The sequence below is a fragment of the Electrona antarctica genome, assembly GCF_951216825.1.
Source record: "Electrona antarctica genome assembly, chromosome: 22".
NCBI lineage: Eukaryota > Metazoa > Chordata > Actinopteri > Myctophiformes > Myctophidae > Electrona > Electrona antarctica.
Genome location: NC_136805.1, coordinates 16,340,382 through 16,354,380, shown reverse-complemented (window position 1 = coordinate 16,354,380; position 13,999 = coordinate 16,340,382). Strand labels below are relative to the sequence as shown.

At 41.8% G+C, this 13,999-nt stretch overlaps 1 protein-coding gene across 3 annotated transcripts in view; it reads left to right on the top strand.

The window, feature by feature from the left end:
* Window positions 1-13,999, top strand: part of pgs1 (phosphatidylglycerophosphate synthase 1) — a 38,125-nt gene that overhangs the window by 19,880 nt on the left and 4,246 nt on the right. For 2 of the 3 annotated variants that reach the window (XM_079493166.1, XM_079493165.1), the window contains exons 8-10: window positions 599-890; window positions 1,628-1,776; window positions 3,203-3,336. In XM_079493166.1, coding sequence (XP_079349292.1) covers window positions 599-890; window positions 1,628-1,776; window positions 3,203-3,322 — 561 coding nt within the window. In that variant the 3' untranslated portion in view covers window positions 3,323-3,336. Of the gene's footprint in view, window positions 1-598; window positions 891-1,627; window positions 1,777-3,202; window positions 3,337-13,999 lie in introns of those variants that run through there. The other variant, XR_013788866.1, reaches the window with a different exon arrangement.

Genomic DNA, 13,999 nt, shown 5'->3' with positions numbered 1-13,999 from the left:
GAATGCTTGCTAACACGAACGAGATTGTGGAAAAGACAAAAGGCAAATTCGCAGGGTGATGAGTTGACTCCTGTCCAGGTGGTGATGAGGTGCTCACGAAGTTGAAACAGAATAATAATGAAGAGAGGTCCCATCGAGACAGGCTTCAAGCACACTCTGAGCAAGGATACATTTAAAAAGCCTTTAATATGTTGACGGGACTATTAATTACATGTTAAAACATTAAAATACTCGACAGCACCCTGTCTTCTTCAGGGCGTGGCTAGAGGATCCATCTATATCCATTTATATGTTGGCTATTCAAAAAAAGCAAATCTACAAGCTTGTACATCTGCTATTTTGGAAAATATTTGAAAGAGTATTATTGAAATAGTTTGGAAATTATATTGAAATAATTTGGAATAATAGCAGATCTACAAGCTCACAATGCGTCTCGCATCGTGAGCTTGTAGATCTGCATCCAAATACATCCATTTGGGGGTAGTGGCATGAATACCTTGAGAACCATTATCCATGGACGGCACCTGACTTTGAGAAACCTCTGAACGGCAGGTTTCAACTGAGCTTAATAAGTGCCCCTGTTTTACGTTTTCCACAGCGTTTGCTGACCGACGCGGGACCGGACGCCACGGTGTTCCTCACGTCGGGTTACTTCAACCTGACGAGGGCCTACATGAGCCTGGTGCTCGGCGCCGGGGCCGACTACCGCATCCTCACCGCCTCGCCGGAGGTCAACGGCTTCTTCGGCGCCAAGGGCGTGGCCGGGGCCATCCCCGCGGCGTACGTCCACATCGCCCGGCAGTTCTACAGCAAGGTGTGCCAACTGGGACAGCAGGAGCGCGTGCATCTGCACGAGTATCATCGGCCACAGTGGACCTTCCATGCCAAGGGTGGGTTCTGGGTGGGTTCTGGGTAGGAAATGGTGACCACACACGCACATGTTTGTATCTTTTGTACTTTTTTACATTTTTAATGGTGAGCCTAAAACTAAAAGCCAAAAAATATTTTTTTCGTGCATGCAAAAAATCAACTATGCTATACTATAAATCATGTTTAAAGGAGTAGGTCACTTTGAGTATCCGCCAGTCATCAAATGCGACAAACACAGGCTACTGTAAGTAAGTACATTTCGGGAGTTTTCGTTTTATTTTATTTTTTGCAAGCTGCTGACTTTCATTACACTATGTTTTAAATAGAAATATAGTAGTTTTGCCTCCTACATTTCTAGGAAGGCACTCTTAGGGACCCCCCCCCCCCAAAAAAAACAAACAAACAAACAATTAAGCCCTATTTCAAATATATTGAAAAGGTTAAGTGCTGATACTTTTCCTTTTTTTGTCTGTTGAAAGTTGAAAAAAAGTACTTTTATTTGTCACTGCTTGCGAGCATTAGTGTGTGTAGCGTGAGAGGGGCTGGCTTGTACAGTCATCCTGTCGTAGCCTCGGGGCAAGGATGCAAGCACACACGCACTCTCTCATAGTTTGGTTTTGGACAGACTCCGGGGGTTTCGGCATGTGCTTCCTTTTTAGCTGTGGTTTTTGGCCGACTTAAAAATCCCTACTGGAAAATGTGGCTTCAGAAGAAGAAAAAAAATGTTTTAAGCATTACCTCCCCCCTCTTCTTCCAGGTCTGTGGTATTACCTGCAGGGTCAGGAGAGGCCTTGCCTGACTCTGATTGGCTCCCCTAATTTCGGTTACCGCTCCGTTCACCGCGACCTGGAGGCGCAGATCGCCATAGTAACGAAGAACCAGGAACTGCAGGCCCAGTTGCAGGAGGTACTGTTTTTACAGCCAGAAGTGATGACTCAGTTCTCCTGATGTTGATGCATTCACACCGTCAGACACACAGTCATACACAGGCACTCACACACATGTACACACAGCAGCACGCATGCATATTACTTTATGACTTGTTTGAATGTGTTCATTTGTTTAACCCTTAGCCTCAACCCTCTCTTATCTTAAAGGTATTTATTCCTTCACCCCCAAATTATGTCCCCTTTTTTCAAGCTTTTTAAGAAGAAATACCATTTATATTAATACTGTATTATCATTAAAATCGTAGTGTTTTTTTGCCAACTAGTTGGAGGCTCAATTGCAATATCCTCACGGTCCGCCAGTGGGCCCCGAACCACAGGTTGAGAATCGCTGCTTTACTCCTTGAATGGCTTCATTTCTGTCATTCCGTGATTTGTCTTCCCCACAAAGCTGGTAAACAATGTAAATGCATGCCAGCAACAGGAGATGGTCTACATGAGAGCCACATGGTCCCCACAAAGATGGAAAACAATGTAAATGCATTGTGTTTTTGTGTTGGACTCTTTTGCCCTATGTGTCTGGAATAGAATGTTATACATGAGGTCCGCTTGGTCCCCACAAAACTGAAAAACGATGTTCAGCAGGGGTCTGCAATGTTTTTTCAGGCCAAGCCAAGGACCCCTTAGCTTAGAGAGAGATGAAGCAGAGGATTCATGTTAAATGTGTGCTTTCAGACATTCAATGACTTAAACGCTCAAAACTTCGCAAACTTGACCTTTTGGCTCTGTCTGCTCTTTTTTCCCTCTTCGCTCGAAAATAACCGATCTACTAGCCTCGATACCCAGGATTTTATTTCCGTTCGCATTCGTCTCGAAAAGAAAACCGAACTCTACAAGCTCACACGATTTCCGGCTAATGTTACCCCCAAAATACGGATGCAAGGGTTCAAGTGATTAAAGGGCCATATGCACTTACTGCAACCTTATTTTAATGACACATGAAACACTTTCCTGGGGTTTTTATGTGTAATTATGTGTTTTTAGATATTTTAGTCATGGCGTCATGTTCATGACCAAACTTTGTCATGAAAATGTGGTCTCACTTCCTTCCTGGACTACAAGTCACACCTCCACACAGCCTCCCCCCTCTCCACAAGGAGGAGCAGTGCACCAAAGCATTGTGGTCATTGTAGGAATTCAGCAATCCAGTCAAACCCTAGTCAAACACACATACTTATTATATTATCAAATTGTGCTACTGTTATGTACTACAAATCCTATTAAGAGTGAGTGACTGCAGGTTCTTCCAGAGGTGAAATGTCCCAATCACAAAAGGTTTGGCGGCCCGCTTTCAGAATCTCTGAGGACTCCCGGGGGGTCCTGGACCCCCTGTCGAAGACCCCTGACGCAAACTAAACACACTGTCCTTCACTCTGTCCTGTCAGGAACAGGAGATGTTGTACATGAGATCCACAGAGGTGTCCAGCTCCACGTTCGAGCGTGCCGACCGCCACGTCAAGCTGTGGGTTAAACTGGTGACGCCCCTCATCAAGAACTTCTTCTGAGATCCTCCCAGCAGGTACACACACAACCCCAGCACGCACAAGCACACGTACACCGAGTAACTGGGGCAGAGCGCCCAGTGGTCGAGAGGTCGTCTGCTAAGCAGAACTTCTGGTCACCGGGTTCACCTCTGGGCCCCGCTCTGTGTGTCAAAGTGTCCCTGAGCAAAAGACCCTTAATCCATTTACATCTGGAAAGCAATCTGTGTCCTTTTAGATCTTACCTAAAATGTATAGCAATTGGTTTTTCAGAAACCTGTTCGATTTAGAAGGTATTTTGTTGCTGTCCGGCTGAAACCTCTTATCTCCATTTTCTAACATGTTTATTTTAATTTTTTTGAAAATTAGGGCCCTGTTTGCTCATACTACAGCGTCACACAAAAGTAAGCGTTTTGAGCTTGTAGATCTGCTACTTTTGCCATTTTTGAATTTGAATCCTGAAAAGTCACAGTTGTGGACATATGAGGATTCCACAGAGACTATTTGAGAACTACTGTCTTAAGCAGATTGTCGCTGGGGTGGTGAGTGTCCTTGATGTTCCGCTCAACCTTGACTACACAGCGCTTCTCGTACATTCCCTTGGAGGGAGCAGAACTCACCTCTGACGATGCACTGGGCCGTCCACTCTGCCATCTGGTCTGACGAGGCACTGGGCCGTCCACACCGCCATCTGGAGGGCTTTGTGGTGGAGGGCGGTGGTGCAGTTACCGTACCAGATGGCGAATGCAGCTCGTCAGGGTGACCTCCGTTTCAGCTGGTGCCGTTTGTTGACATTCATTCACATTTGCATTCGTTGGCGGATAGTAATAAAAGTGCGACTGCGAGACCGTTTTAACCACTTACGGTATTAAACCCTGTTGATGTAGTAAACTGAACGTGAGTTGGCTATACACTTTATACAGATATAGCCGATCTACAAGTGAGATATTTTTGGCTATTGTTCCCCCCCAGAATATGGATGTTGGGGTTCAAGTTTAGTAAATGGAATCGCTTCTTCCGGTTCCTCGAATCACAGAGCACAGAAACGCAACAGATAAACGTTGACGGACAATATATTTAGATTTCATTTGGATATTGTTGTTGTTGCCAGACATGCCACTACAGAAGCACTGTCTACACATCCCAAGGTTTGACCAAAGTTCAACATGTTTTTACATATCCACTAAAAACTACTGGTGACTGCGTGATGAGTTGGTTGTCAGAACTCATTGACTCCCACACACAGCCACTTGGGTTCTCCTTCACAATGCTGTTCCTAAACACAGAACTCATTGACTCCCACACACAGCCACTTGGGTTCTCCTTCACAATGCTGTTCCTAAACACAGAACTCATTGACTCCCACACAGACAGCCACTTGGGTTCTCCTTCACAATGCTGTTCCTAAACACAAACAGAAAGGCAGACCTCGTGTCAGGCAGCCTGTGGTTTCTTAGAAATGTCTCCAGTCATTGTGGTGTCCCCCGGTTCCATTGCTGGAAGAAGTACTCTGATGTTTTTATAGTAAAAGTTAAAATACCACAATGTCCAAAATCATGTTACAAGTAAAAACGCCTATTTTAAATTGTACTTGAGTAAAAGTACTTAAAGGACCACTTCACCACTTTTCAACCTATCCTCTTTTAGAAACAGTTTAGAAACCGTCTTCCAGTGACATCATCATTAGGCAGATTATTTTTTAAACAAGATTTTTTTACAAAAATGTTTAGATTTTCATTATCGTGAGAACGATGGCTTCCATTTTCGCATTGCAACTTTTCAGAACTAGAAAGCCTGCAGTTTTTATTAGCTTGTATTCCCCGTCGATGATGTCACTGGAAGACGGTTTCTGAACTGCCCACAGCCCTCCTATGAGACACAGACCGAGTAGAAAAAAATTGCACCATTTCTTCAAGATTATTAGTGAGGACCTATTATATGAAGATAGGTTGATGTGGTCCTTTAAGTGCTCACATCAAGATATACTTGCAGTACTCATTATGCAGAATGTCCCAGTTCACTGGAAAACTGCAATAAATAAATGAGGGAATTAAAGCGTTCCCTTAATTCTTTTGAGCAGTACGTTTAGTATAATACAATTAGTAACTGAAGTTTAATATTATTGTAGTGGAGTCAAAAGTACAATCTTTGCCTCTGACATGTAGCGGAAATAGAATAGCGAAAAATGGAAATACTCAAGGGAATTCAAGTTGTACTTAAGTACAGTACTTAACCAATTCTGGACGGGAACCCCTTTTGGTGTTTTAACTAAGCATTATGTTATACTTTAGCTATTGAAAAATAGCAGACCTACAAGCTCATAGCGCGCCACCGAGCTTGTAGGTCTGCTATTTTTTGAAAAATCGTAAAAATGCGGCACAAATCTTTGAATATATATTCTTTCAGAGCAAACGTTTTTCTTATTTCGACGTCAGGCCTAAATGGGTTAACCCATTTTTGGCGGGAACCCCTTTTGGTGTTAGCATTATGTTATGCTTTAGCTATTGAAAAATAGCAGATCTACAAGCTCATAGCGCGCCACAGAGTGGTGCGCTACGAGCTTGTAGGTCTGCTATTTTTGAAAAATCTAACGACTGACATACGTAGAAACATAGCTTTTTCAGAAAACTGTCAGGATGTAGAAGACATTTTTAGAATCTGATCTCAGGTCAGAATGGGTTAAGTAAATGTCCAGCACGGTCCTGTTCCTGCCCTTCCCAGAAGCTGCTTGGCTGATTCACTTCCATCATGGACTGACTCATTCTGGTCAGAGATCTACCGATGCCATTTCTTCCTGCCTGATACCGATTCCGATAACCGTAAATTGCGTATTCAGTACCTATCCGTGTAATTAAAAAAAGTAGGACAGTGGTTCTCAAAGTGGGGACAATTAATGGACTCTCAGGGTTCCCTGAGCAGGTCCCAAATGGACCCTAACAGGTCTGTAACTCTAAGAGAGTACACATGGTTATGGAGTTCCTTGAAATGTAAAAGTTTTAGTACCACCGATATAGTACAATACATACAAATTCCCTTCATTTTTAATGTGCAGCTACCAGTTAGTAAAATAATAATCTAAATAAATAGTACAGTCCCTGCACATTGCTGCGTTTTTCAGATTTTTAGCAATGTTTTTCTGCTGGTTTTCTGAAAAACGTGTCCAGTCTGCAAGGACCTTAAATGAAATCATCATGCGATACATTATGTGGTATCAAAATGGCATCGACTGGCATACTCGCCGATACCGATGGCAGCATTTTAGGCAGTATCGGCAGCTTTTCCGATACTGGTATTGGTATCGGAACAACTCTAATTCTGTTATTATATTGTCTGGCGGGTGGAAACCTCATATGTCCAAAAACTGTTCTTTTTCAGATCCTGTGGATCAAATGTAGTTATTATTTTGTCACAAATGCTTGTTAAAGCTTTTCATATGTTCAATATACTTGGTCTACCTTCCACCGCTGCCAGTGTGACCACTTTAGAGGAAGCCGGCGGCACAATTAATGATGTTTTCTGGTAATCCTTGACGGTTAAATTGACGTTTGAGTGACTGTCATTATCGTTCCTAACAGCTCTGTTCTGCTTCACTGATTGGCTTTATTGACTGATTGGCCAAAAGCAAACAATGTTTGTTTGAGCGTTTTGCGCCCAGACCTGTTTGTTTTGCAGACGAACAGCACGTCCACATTTTTGTTTTCTAGTCACACATGGCGGACACCTTTCCCAAATTTTGGCGTGATCTGAAACCGTGTTGTTTCAGCTCACTCACGAGCAAATGTTGCAGTTTTTACTCCACTACAATTATTTGAAAACTTTAGTTAACGTACTAGTTACTTTGTAGATTTGGATTATAATTACAAAACACACTAACCTATTCAGCCTGTATGTGGCATGTGCATACCCCTATACTGTATACTGTATGCCAGGGTTCCCCAATTAACTTTCCTCAAGGGCCATATTTTGACTAGGGAGTCCGCAAGTGCGAAAAATTGGGTTTTTTATTTTTTCATTAATTAATTAAAATGTGTTCTCAACCAGTGGTCCGGGGACCACCAGTGGTCCTTGAGGGTGTGCCCAGTTTGACATGCATAGGCTACTGACCCCCATTTAATGCCATTTATATCTGGGACACCCCCCCAAAACAAAATAATTCTTCCAGTGGCCACAAGGGGGCGCTTTCGCGGCCCGCCTATTGGGGAACCCTGCTGTATGCTATGACCATTTAAAATAGACACAAATAGACACAATAGACACACACTTTGCAACCCATTGTGAGCTTGCCTTGTAGATATGATATTTTCTAAGGATTTTTATACATTTGAAAACTTGTGAAATTGGACCTTGTGCATAATGTACTTTTACCTTTGGTACTCTAAGTATTTGGGCCAATACTTTTTTAATTTTGGAATCCCGTACTTTTATTCCTCGTAGCATTTCTGCATTGTGGTATTGATTGTGTTACTTTTACTCAAGTAGACAGTCAAGAGTACTTCTTCCAGCACCGAGGTGTGACTACGTACGTTCCAGATGGTGCTGTCGTTTTGCTTGTTTCACAGCAGGAAGTGTCAGGGCTCAGATAGGGTGACGGTGGAGCAGGAAGCACTCGGCTCGGGGACAGATAGTGGCGGTAATCTGCGGTGGCTGATTGCCACCTGAGACTGGGTGTCGCAAAGACAAAGGAGGCACAAAGTGAATGATCCTCTGCCAGAGAGGAACAATAGCGAAAGCACAAGCTTTCAACAGCTGTTGGGAAATCTTAAGGAAGTGCGTTTTTACTGGTATTTACAGTATGATGACACGAACAGACGGGAAAAGGTTGCACTAGTTCTGAAATAATTGTATTTGTTTACACTGTCCCTCTGCAGGAGTATAGCCATCTATTCTACAGTATAAGATGTATAAGATCAGGGCGACAGGGGTAGAGTGGCCACTTGCCCAATTCGATCCCAGTCTGCCCCAGAGTTGGTGTCGAAGTGTCCTTGAGCAAGACGCTGAACCCCTAATTGCTCCCGATGTGCAGGTATGGTGCCTTGCATGGTTTCCTCTGCCATTGGTGTATGAATGTGTGTGAATGGGTGAATGTAATGCACAATCTATGTAATTCGCCGTGGATAATGGTGCTATATGAATACACCATTTACCATTTTATTTTGTGAGTGGTGCAACCACTCCTATAGACAGCTATGTGTGTCCCTGGGTCTGTCCCTGGGTCTGTCCAAGCACGAAAATAGCGTTATAGATTTGTTCACCACCAGGTGTCACTGTTGCACAGACACACAGGCCAGGGAAGGGGGGCTTGTACAGTACAGTATATACAGCACAAGTACAGTACAGCACCACTCACTTCAGACGGGTCTGATTTTTATTTTATTTTTTTATCAAAGTTTCTTTATTAATATTTTCAAGTCACATATGAGTCTCTCCCCCCAGAGTTCCCGCTCCGAAAGAGCCACAACCCCGGTATCTCGTACCATTAATATTGAAATAAAAAGCACATACAAATACTGTATACATATTCAAAAATAGAAGGAATTGATAAAATATAAGACACAATACACAAACTAAATAAATAAATAATAATAACAAAATTAAAAATGAAATAAAAACAATTACAGTAGGGTCAGTGTTATGAGTTATTAAGGATTGTTGATGTCAAGTCGCATTCATCCTCTCAATATATGTTAAAAAAGGTTGCCAAATTGTGTAACATTTTAAAGCACCCTCTTGTGGAGTAGTGAATCTCAGTCAGACTTGTGAATCTCAGTCAGACTTTTTAACAGTTGAGAATGGCGTCCCCCAGGGTTCCATATTGGGGCTACTTCTATTCACCATATTTATTAATGACTTACCGGATGTCTGTTCCCACTGTCAAATCCAGCTCTATGCTGATGATACCGTCATTTATGCCGCCGAAAAGAACACTCACCAAATTCAACACCTTTTACAGTCTGGCTTCAACCTGGTCCAAAAATGGCTAAAAAATAATAAACTGTTACTGAATATGAGGAAGTCCTGTAGCATGTTGTTCGGCCACACACGCAATGTCCAAAGCTCCTCCGATTTATCGATCTATTTTGAGGGCGGTTCTAACCTTGAGAAGGTGGACTCATTTAAATACCTCGGTGTCACGATGGACCCAGAACTTTCTTTTAAACTTCATATTGATCAAACAGTTAAAAAAACATATGGCAGCCTGTGCTCACTCTACCCATCCATCAACTGTTTCTTTTTCGAAGTGAGGAAAAGAATAATTTCTCAAATATTACTCCCCATCGTAGACTATGCCGACATTGTATACCAAAACGCCACTGATACTCACCTCAAGCCACTTAATGTATTATGTAACTCCTTGTGCAGATTTGTCCTTAGAATAGATGCCCATACAGAACCCACCATTGCCAATTGTACAGCTCACTTGACTGGCTGCAGCCTAAGGCTAGAAGGCAACACCACTGGTACCTATTCCTTTTCAAATGCATCCACCTCAACTGCCCTTCATACCTGAAACAGTCCCTGAAACCATTCACATCCCCATACCCACTTAGACACACACAACACTCCTATCTCATGGTTCCCAACAGAATATTCTCGGTATCCGGACGCAGGTCATTCCACTACAAAGCTCCATCTGACTGGAACAACCTTCCACTTTCACTCAGATCAACTACCTCTCTAGGCCGCTTCAGGACTTCCCTATATTCACATCTCCAAACAACCTGTTCATGCTTCTAATACTACTTACTCACATGTTTACTTCTTACTGGTTATAGTACTGTTTTTCTCTATTTCCATATATAAACGAGTTGGGGGTCAGGGGTGGGGTGGGAGAAGGGGAGCAAGCTAACTGTACCTGTATGTGTATGTCCTGTGTGTTTGTACTGTATGTCATGTTGTGTCTTTAGTACTGTGTACTTGCACTGCTGTATTGTTTGTATTTTGTATGTATAGGACCCCCTCGAAAACGAGATGCGACATCTCAAGGGGCCATCCTCTCAATAAAGTTCAAAGATCTTCTCCAATGTCAAATGATGTAGAACATCATTAACCCATGATTTAAAGGTTGGTGGGAATTTTTCCTTCCATTTAAATAGTATCGAGAGTAGCTTGATCTTGATTGCAACGATCACATATAGGATCAATGGTAGGAACAAACTTAGATAGTTTTACTTTGGACCAGTGGAGGCGATCTGTCTAAGGCGATCTGCCTTAGACAGATTGAAGAGTAGTGTATCCTATCCAGCGCTTCCTTTCCAAACATCATCAGAAATGTGTGTCCCTAACTCTCCCTCCCATTGATTTCTTTAATGAGATAAGTGGTTCCAGGTCAAATTAGTTTAATAAAGAGTAAACTGACCCAATTAGCCCTTTAGAGAGTGTGGATTGAGCTTTAGAATGGAGTCTAAAAGGGAGTCTGGTGGTTGTGATGGGAAATCCGTAATAGATGTTACAAAATTACAAAGCTGCAAAAATCGGAAAAAGTGAGAGCGGGGTATATCAAATTTCAACCGTATTTGATCGAAAGACATAAAAACGCCTTCGCCGAAAAGATCGCTGATTGATACCTTTTTCAGTCCAAATGTTGAATGCTCCATCTATAATTGAGGGTTTGAAACTATGATTTCTTACTATGGGGCACAAATTGAGAAGCCAGAAAGTGAGAAGGCGCGTCTGAACTGTGTCCAGATCTTAAGAGAGTGTTTAATAATTAAATTTGAGGTGTATTTGGACACAGGGTGCTCCAATATTCCGTATCGTCACCTATCTAAAATAATGCTTATGACACTAGCCACCTCTGGTAAAATCGCTGATATCCTTATTGAAAAGGATCATATAGTATAGCATCACAGTAGTTAATATAGATAGCATCACAATCATTTTAACCACTTTATCCATTTACATGTTGGCTGTGATATTTGCTATTTTTTGAAATAATTTTTTATTTTATTTGATTGGACTCGTTTTGTGAAAATAGCAGTGAGCTTGTATGTCAGCTATTTTCACAATTCTTTTCCCCACTATTTTCCTCTTTCTTATGCCATTTGACAATTTGGCCAATGTTTGAACAGTTAGTTTGTTGATTACTTTTTATGCAGTAATGGTCTTTTTCTTTGCTTTCTTTCGTTTCTTTATTCTTGGTATTAAAAAGGTCTTCAAGGTCCTTATTTTGTCATCTGGGAACCCCCTCAAAATCATGTGGGGACCCGACCCACAGGTTGAGAACCAGTGTTGTAGAGAGACGGGAAACCAGGGGCAGAGAGCGAGACAAGAGACATGCGAGACAAGATGGTGGTCCCGGATTGGACCCCGGGTCCTTGGCACTCACTAGACTAGGAGCATTATGGTCTGTGTGCACAGGCTGAGCCCTCAGCCACCAGGCAAATCTGCGAGGGGAACTTGATCATCCGCTTTGAATATATTCAGAGCGTAACACTATTGTATGGGTAGCTGTTGGGTGTCAAATGATACTGTGATGCAAGCTTGGGTGGCATCTATCTACCGTATGTATTAATACCAAGAAATACAAAGAAGTCATTGTAGAATGTGTCACCTTGTCTAGCCTACAATGCTGTCTAATGTGCAGTTAACCTACTTAGACAAGTCATGCTGGGTTTAACCACATGAAACCCTACCCTATCATCCCGATTCTGGGTATTTCATAAAAGGCGAGAATTCTGAGAAAATAGTAGATATACCTTTCTTCTTGTAAAAACAATTGACATGAAAGGTATGATGGATTGAAGCTTTAATAGGAATTAACAGGTAACAACAGGACATGTGTTTTTAGCATCATGGATGAAATGCAGTCTATCCGTTGATTCTAACACATTTAACTCACTACTAGCAATATTATTCAATTCTACCTAAAACTTGGGAGTGGAAATAATCAGGTCTGGCCTTGCTCTGAACTGCCTGCTTTTGATACATTCTGTTTGTTAAAAATCACACTTGTGAGGGGCGCCCACTGTGGCTGCCACACATTTGCAGATTCACTGCCACTATATTCTGTACGTTACGAGACATATATGAAATATTGTATAAATCGAAACCAGTCACAAGATGTATTTATATTGGCCACGTCGTCTTTAAGTGCCCTAAATCAAACATTAAAAGTTCCTAGACTTGGCTGGCAAACGTTTTTTGTTAAAAGTGCTCTAACCAAAAAATTGTATGAATTAAAATTCCATAGACTTACTTGACGTAATTTCAAAAGCCATGCATTAAGAAGGAAAAAAATGGTTCTTACTGTAATAAACACAGCACTTGTGACGCATCATTGACGCAACTCTAGAATTGTATACATGGCTTGCAGAACATACTGCATTGCTGACTACATCTATACAATAAAAACGAGCGGGAAGTGGTTTCCAAAGTGGTTCAGGGGACATTCTGGGTTCCTTGGGAGGCGGGTTTAAACCCCTTACAGGTCTGTTACTGTACAAAGGGAACCAAATGTCCATTTGGTTCCATTTGTATACTCAGAATAATGGGTGGTCCTGGAAATTAAAAGGTTTGAGAACCACTGGAATATATTACATTCAAAGATTGGGAGGGTCCAAACGCCTGTAGTGGGCGCATCTGTTGTAGTTAGTTAGTTCTCTTGTAGTTGTTGTTACCCTGAAGGATGATGCAAGCCTCGTCAGCAGTTTGTTTTTCACCACCATGGTGGTTTTATGTTTTTCGTTGTGCTGTCATATCCAATCACAAAGTACTGATACAGCACCACAGGCCATGACGGTAAAGACAAGCCACAAAATCACTAGCAGAGAACAGGCCAGTACTGTTTAGCAATCAAACCAAGGACACATTCACAGACCTGAATGAAAGAACTAGAGCTCTATGTACAGTACGATATCTGTCTGGCCGATTTATCTGCAATTATATGACTTGGTAGGCTATGTGCAGTTATCCAGCCAATGTGTGCTGAAAAACATTCTCAGTTAAATGGTTACATCAAAGAAAGTTGTATTTTATATCATATATAATTATGTATTTTAAATGTACTTGTTTGGTTGTTCAATTACATATTGAAGATCAAAATAAATATTTAAAGATTTCTATCAATAAGTTATTTTATTTTTTATTAATTTCACTTTTACTTTATGAGATCTAAACATTTTTCTAATCTTTGTTTTTAAACACTTTTTTTCTTTGGTCCCGGACTTTTGGGAATTGGGGGATGGGCAATGTGTGTTGAGTCAATGTGCGATTCTAATCTACCCACTGCTACAAGGTTCAAGGCTGTAGTGCTTCATTGTTACATCTTGTGTGTAAAGGTAGTACACAAGGTCCTGGTCCTCTCTTCTCTGACAGGACAAAACCAATAATAATAACATATTATGCACTGCTCCTCATCTCTATCTGACAGAGGACAAAACAAATAATAATAGCGTATGCACTGCACCTCATCTCTTATCTGTCGGAAGCCATAAACATTAATAATAACATTCTAATCTATATGCACTGCGCCTCTCATCTCTATCTGACGGAGGACAGAAACAGAGCGGCGCTCCAACAATAACAACAGCGTTGGTCGCTTCTGAGAAGGAAACTGTCTGTGTTGCCAGACGTCTATTGTTAGAAAGCAAAGCACTGACACCGGGTTGGAGCCCCTCCAAAACACTTTCACCAGCACCACTACTACTCCACACAAAGGCCTGTGCTTGTGCTGTCTGTCCACCACTGGTGGTAAGCAACCGA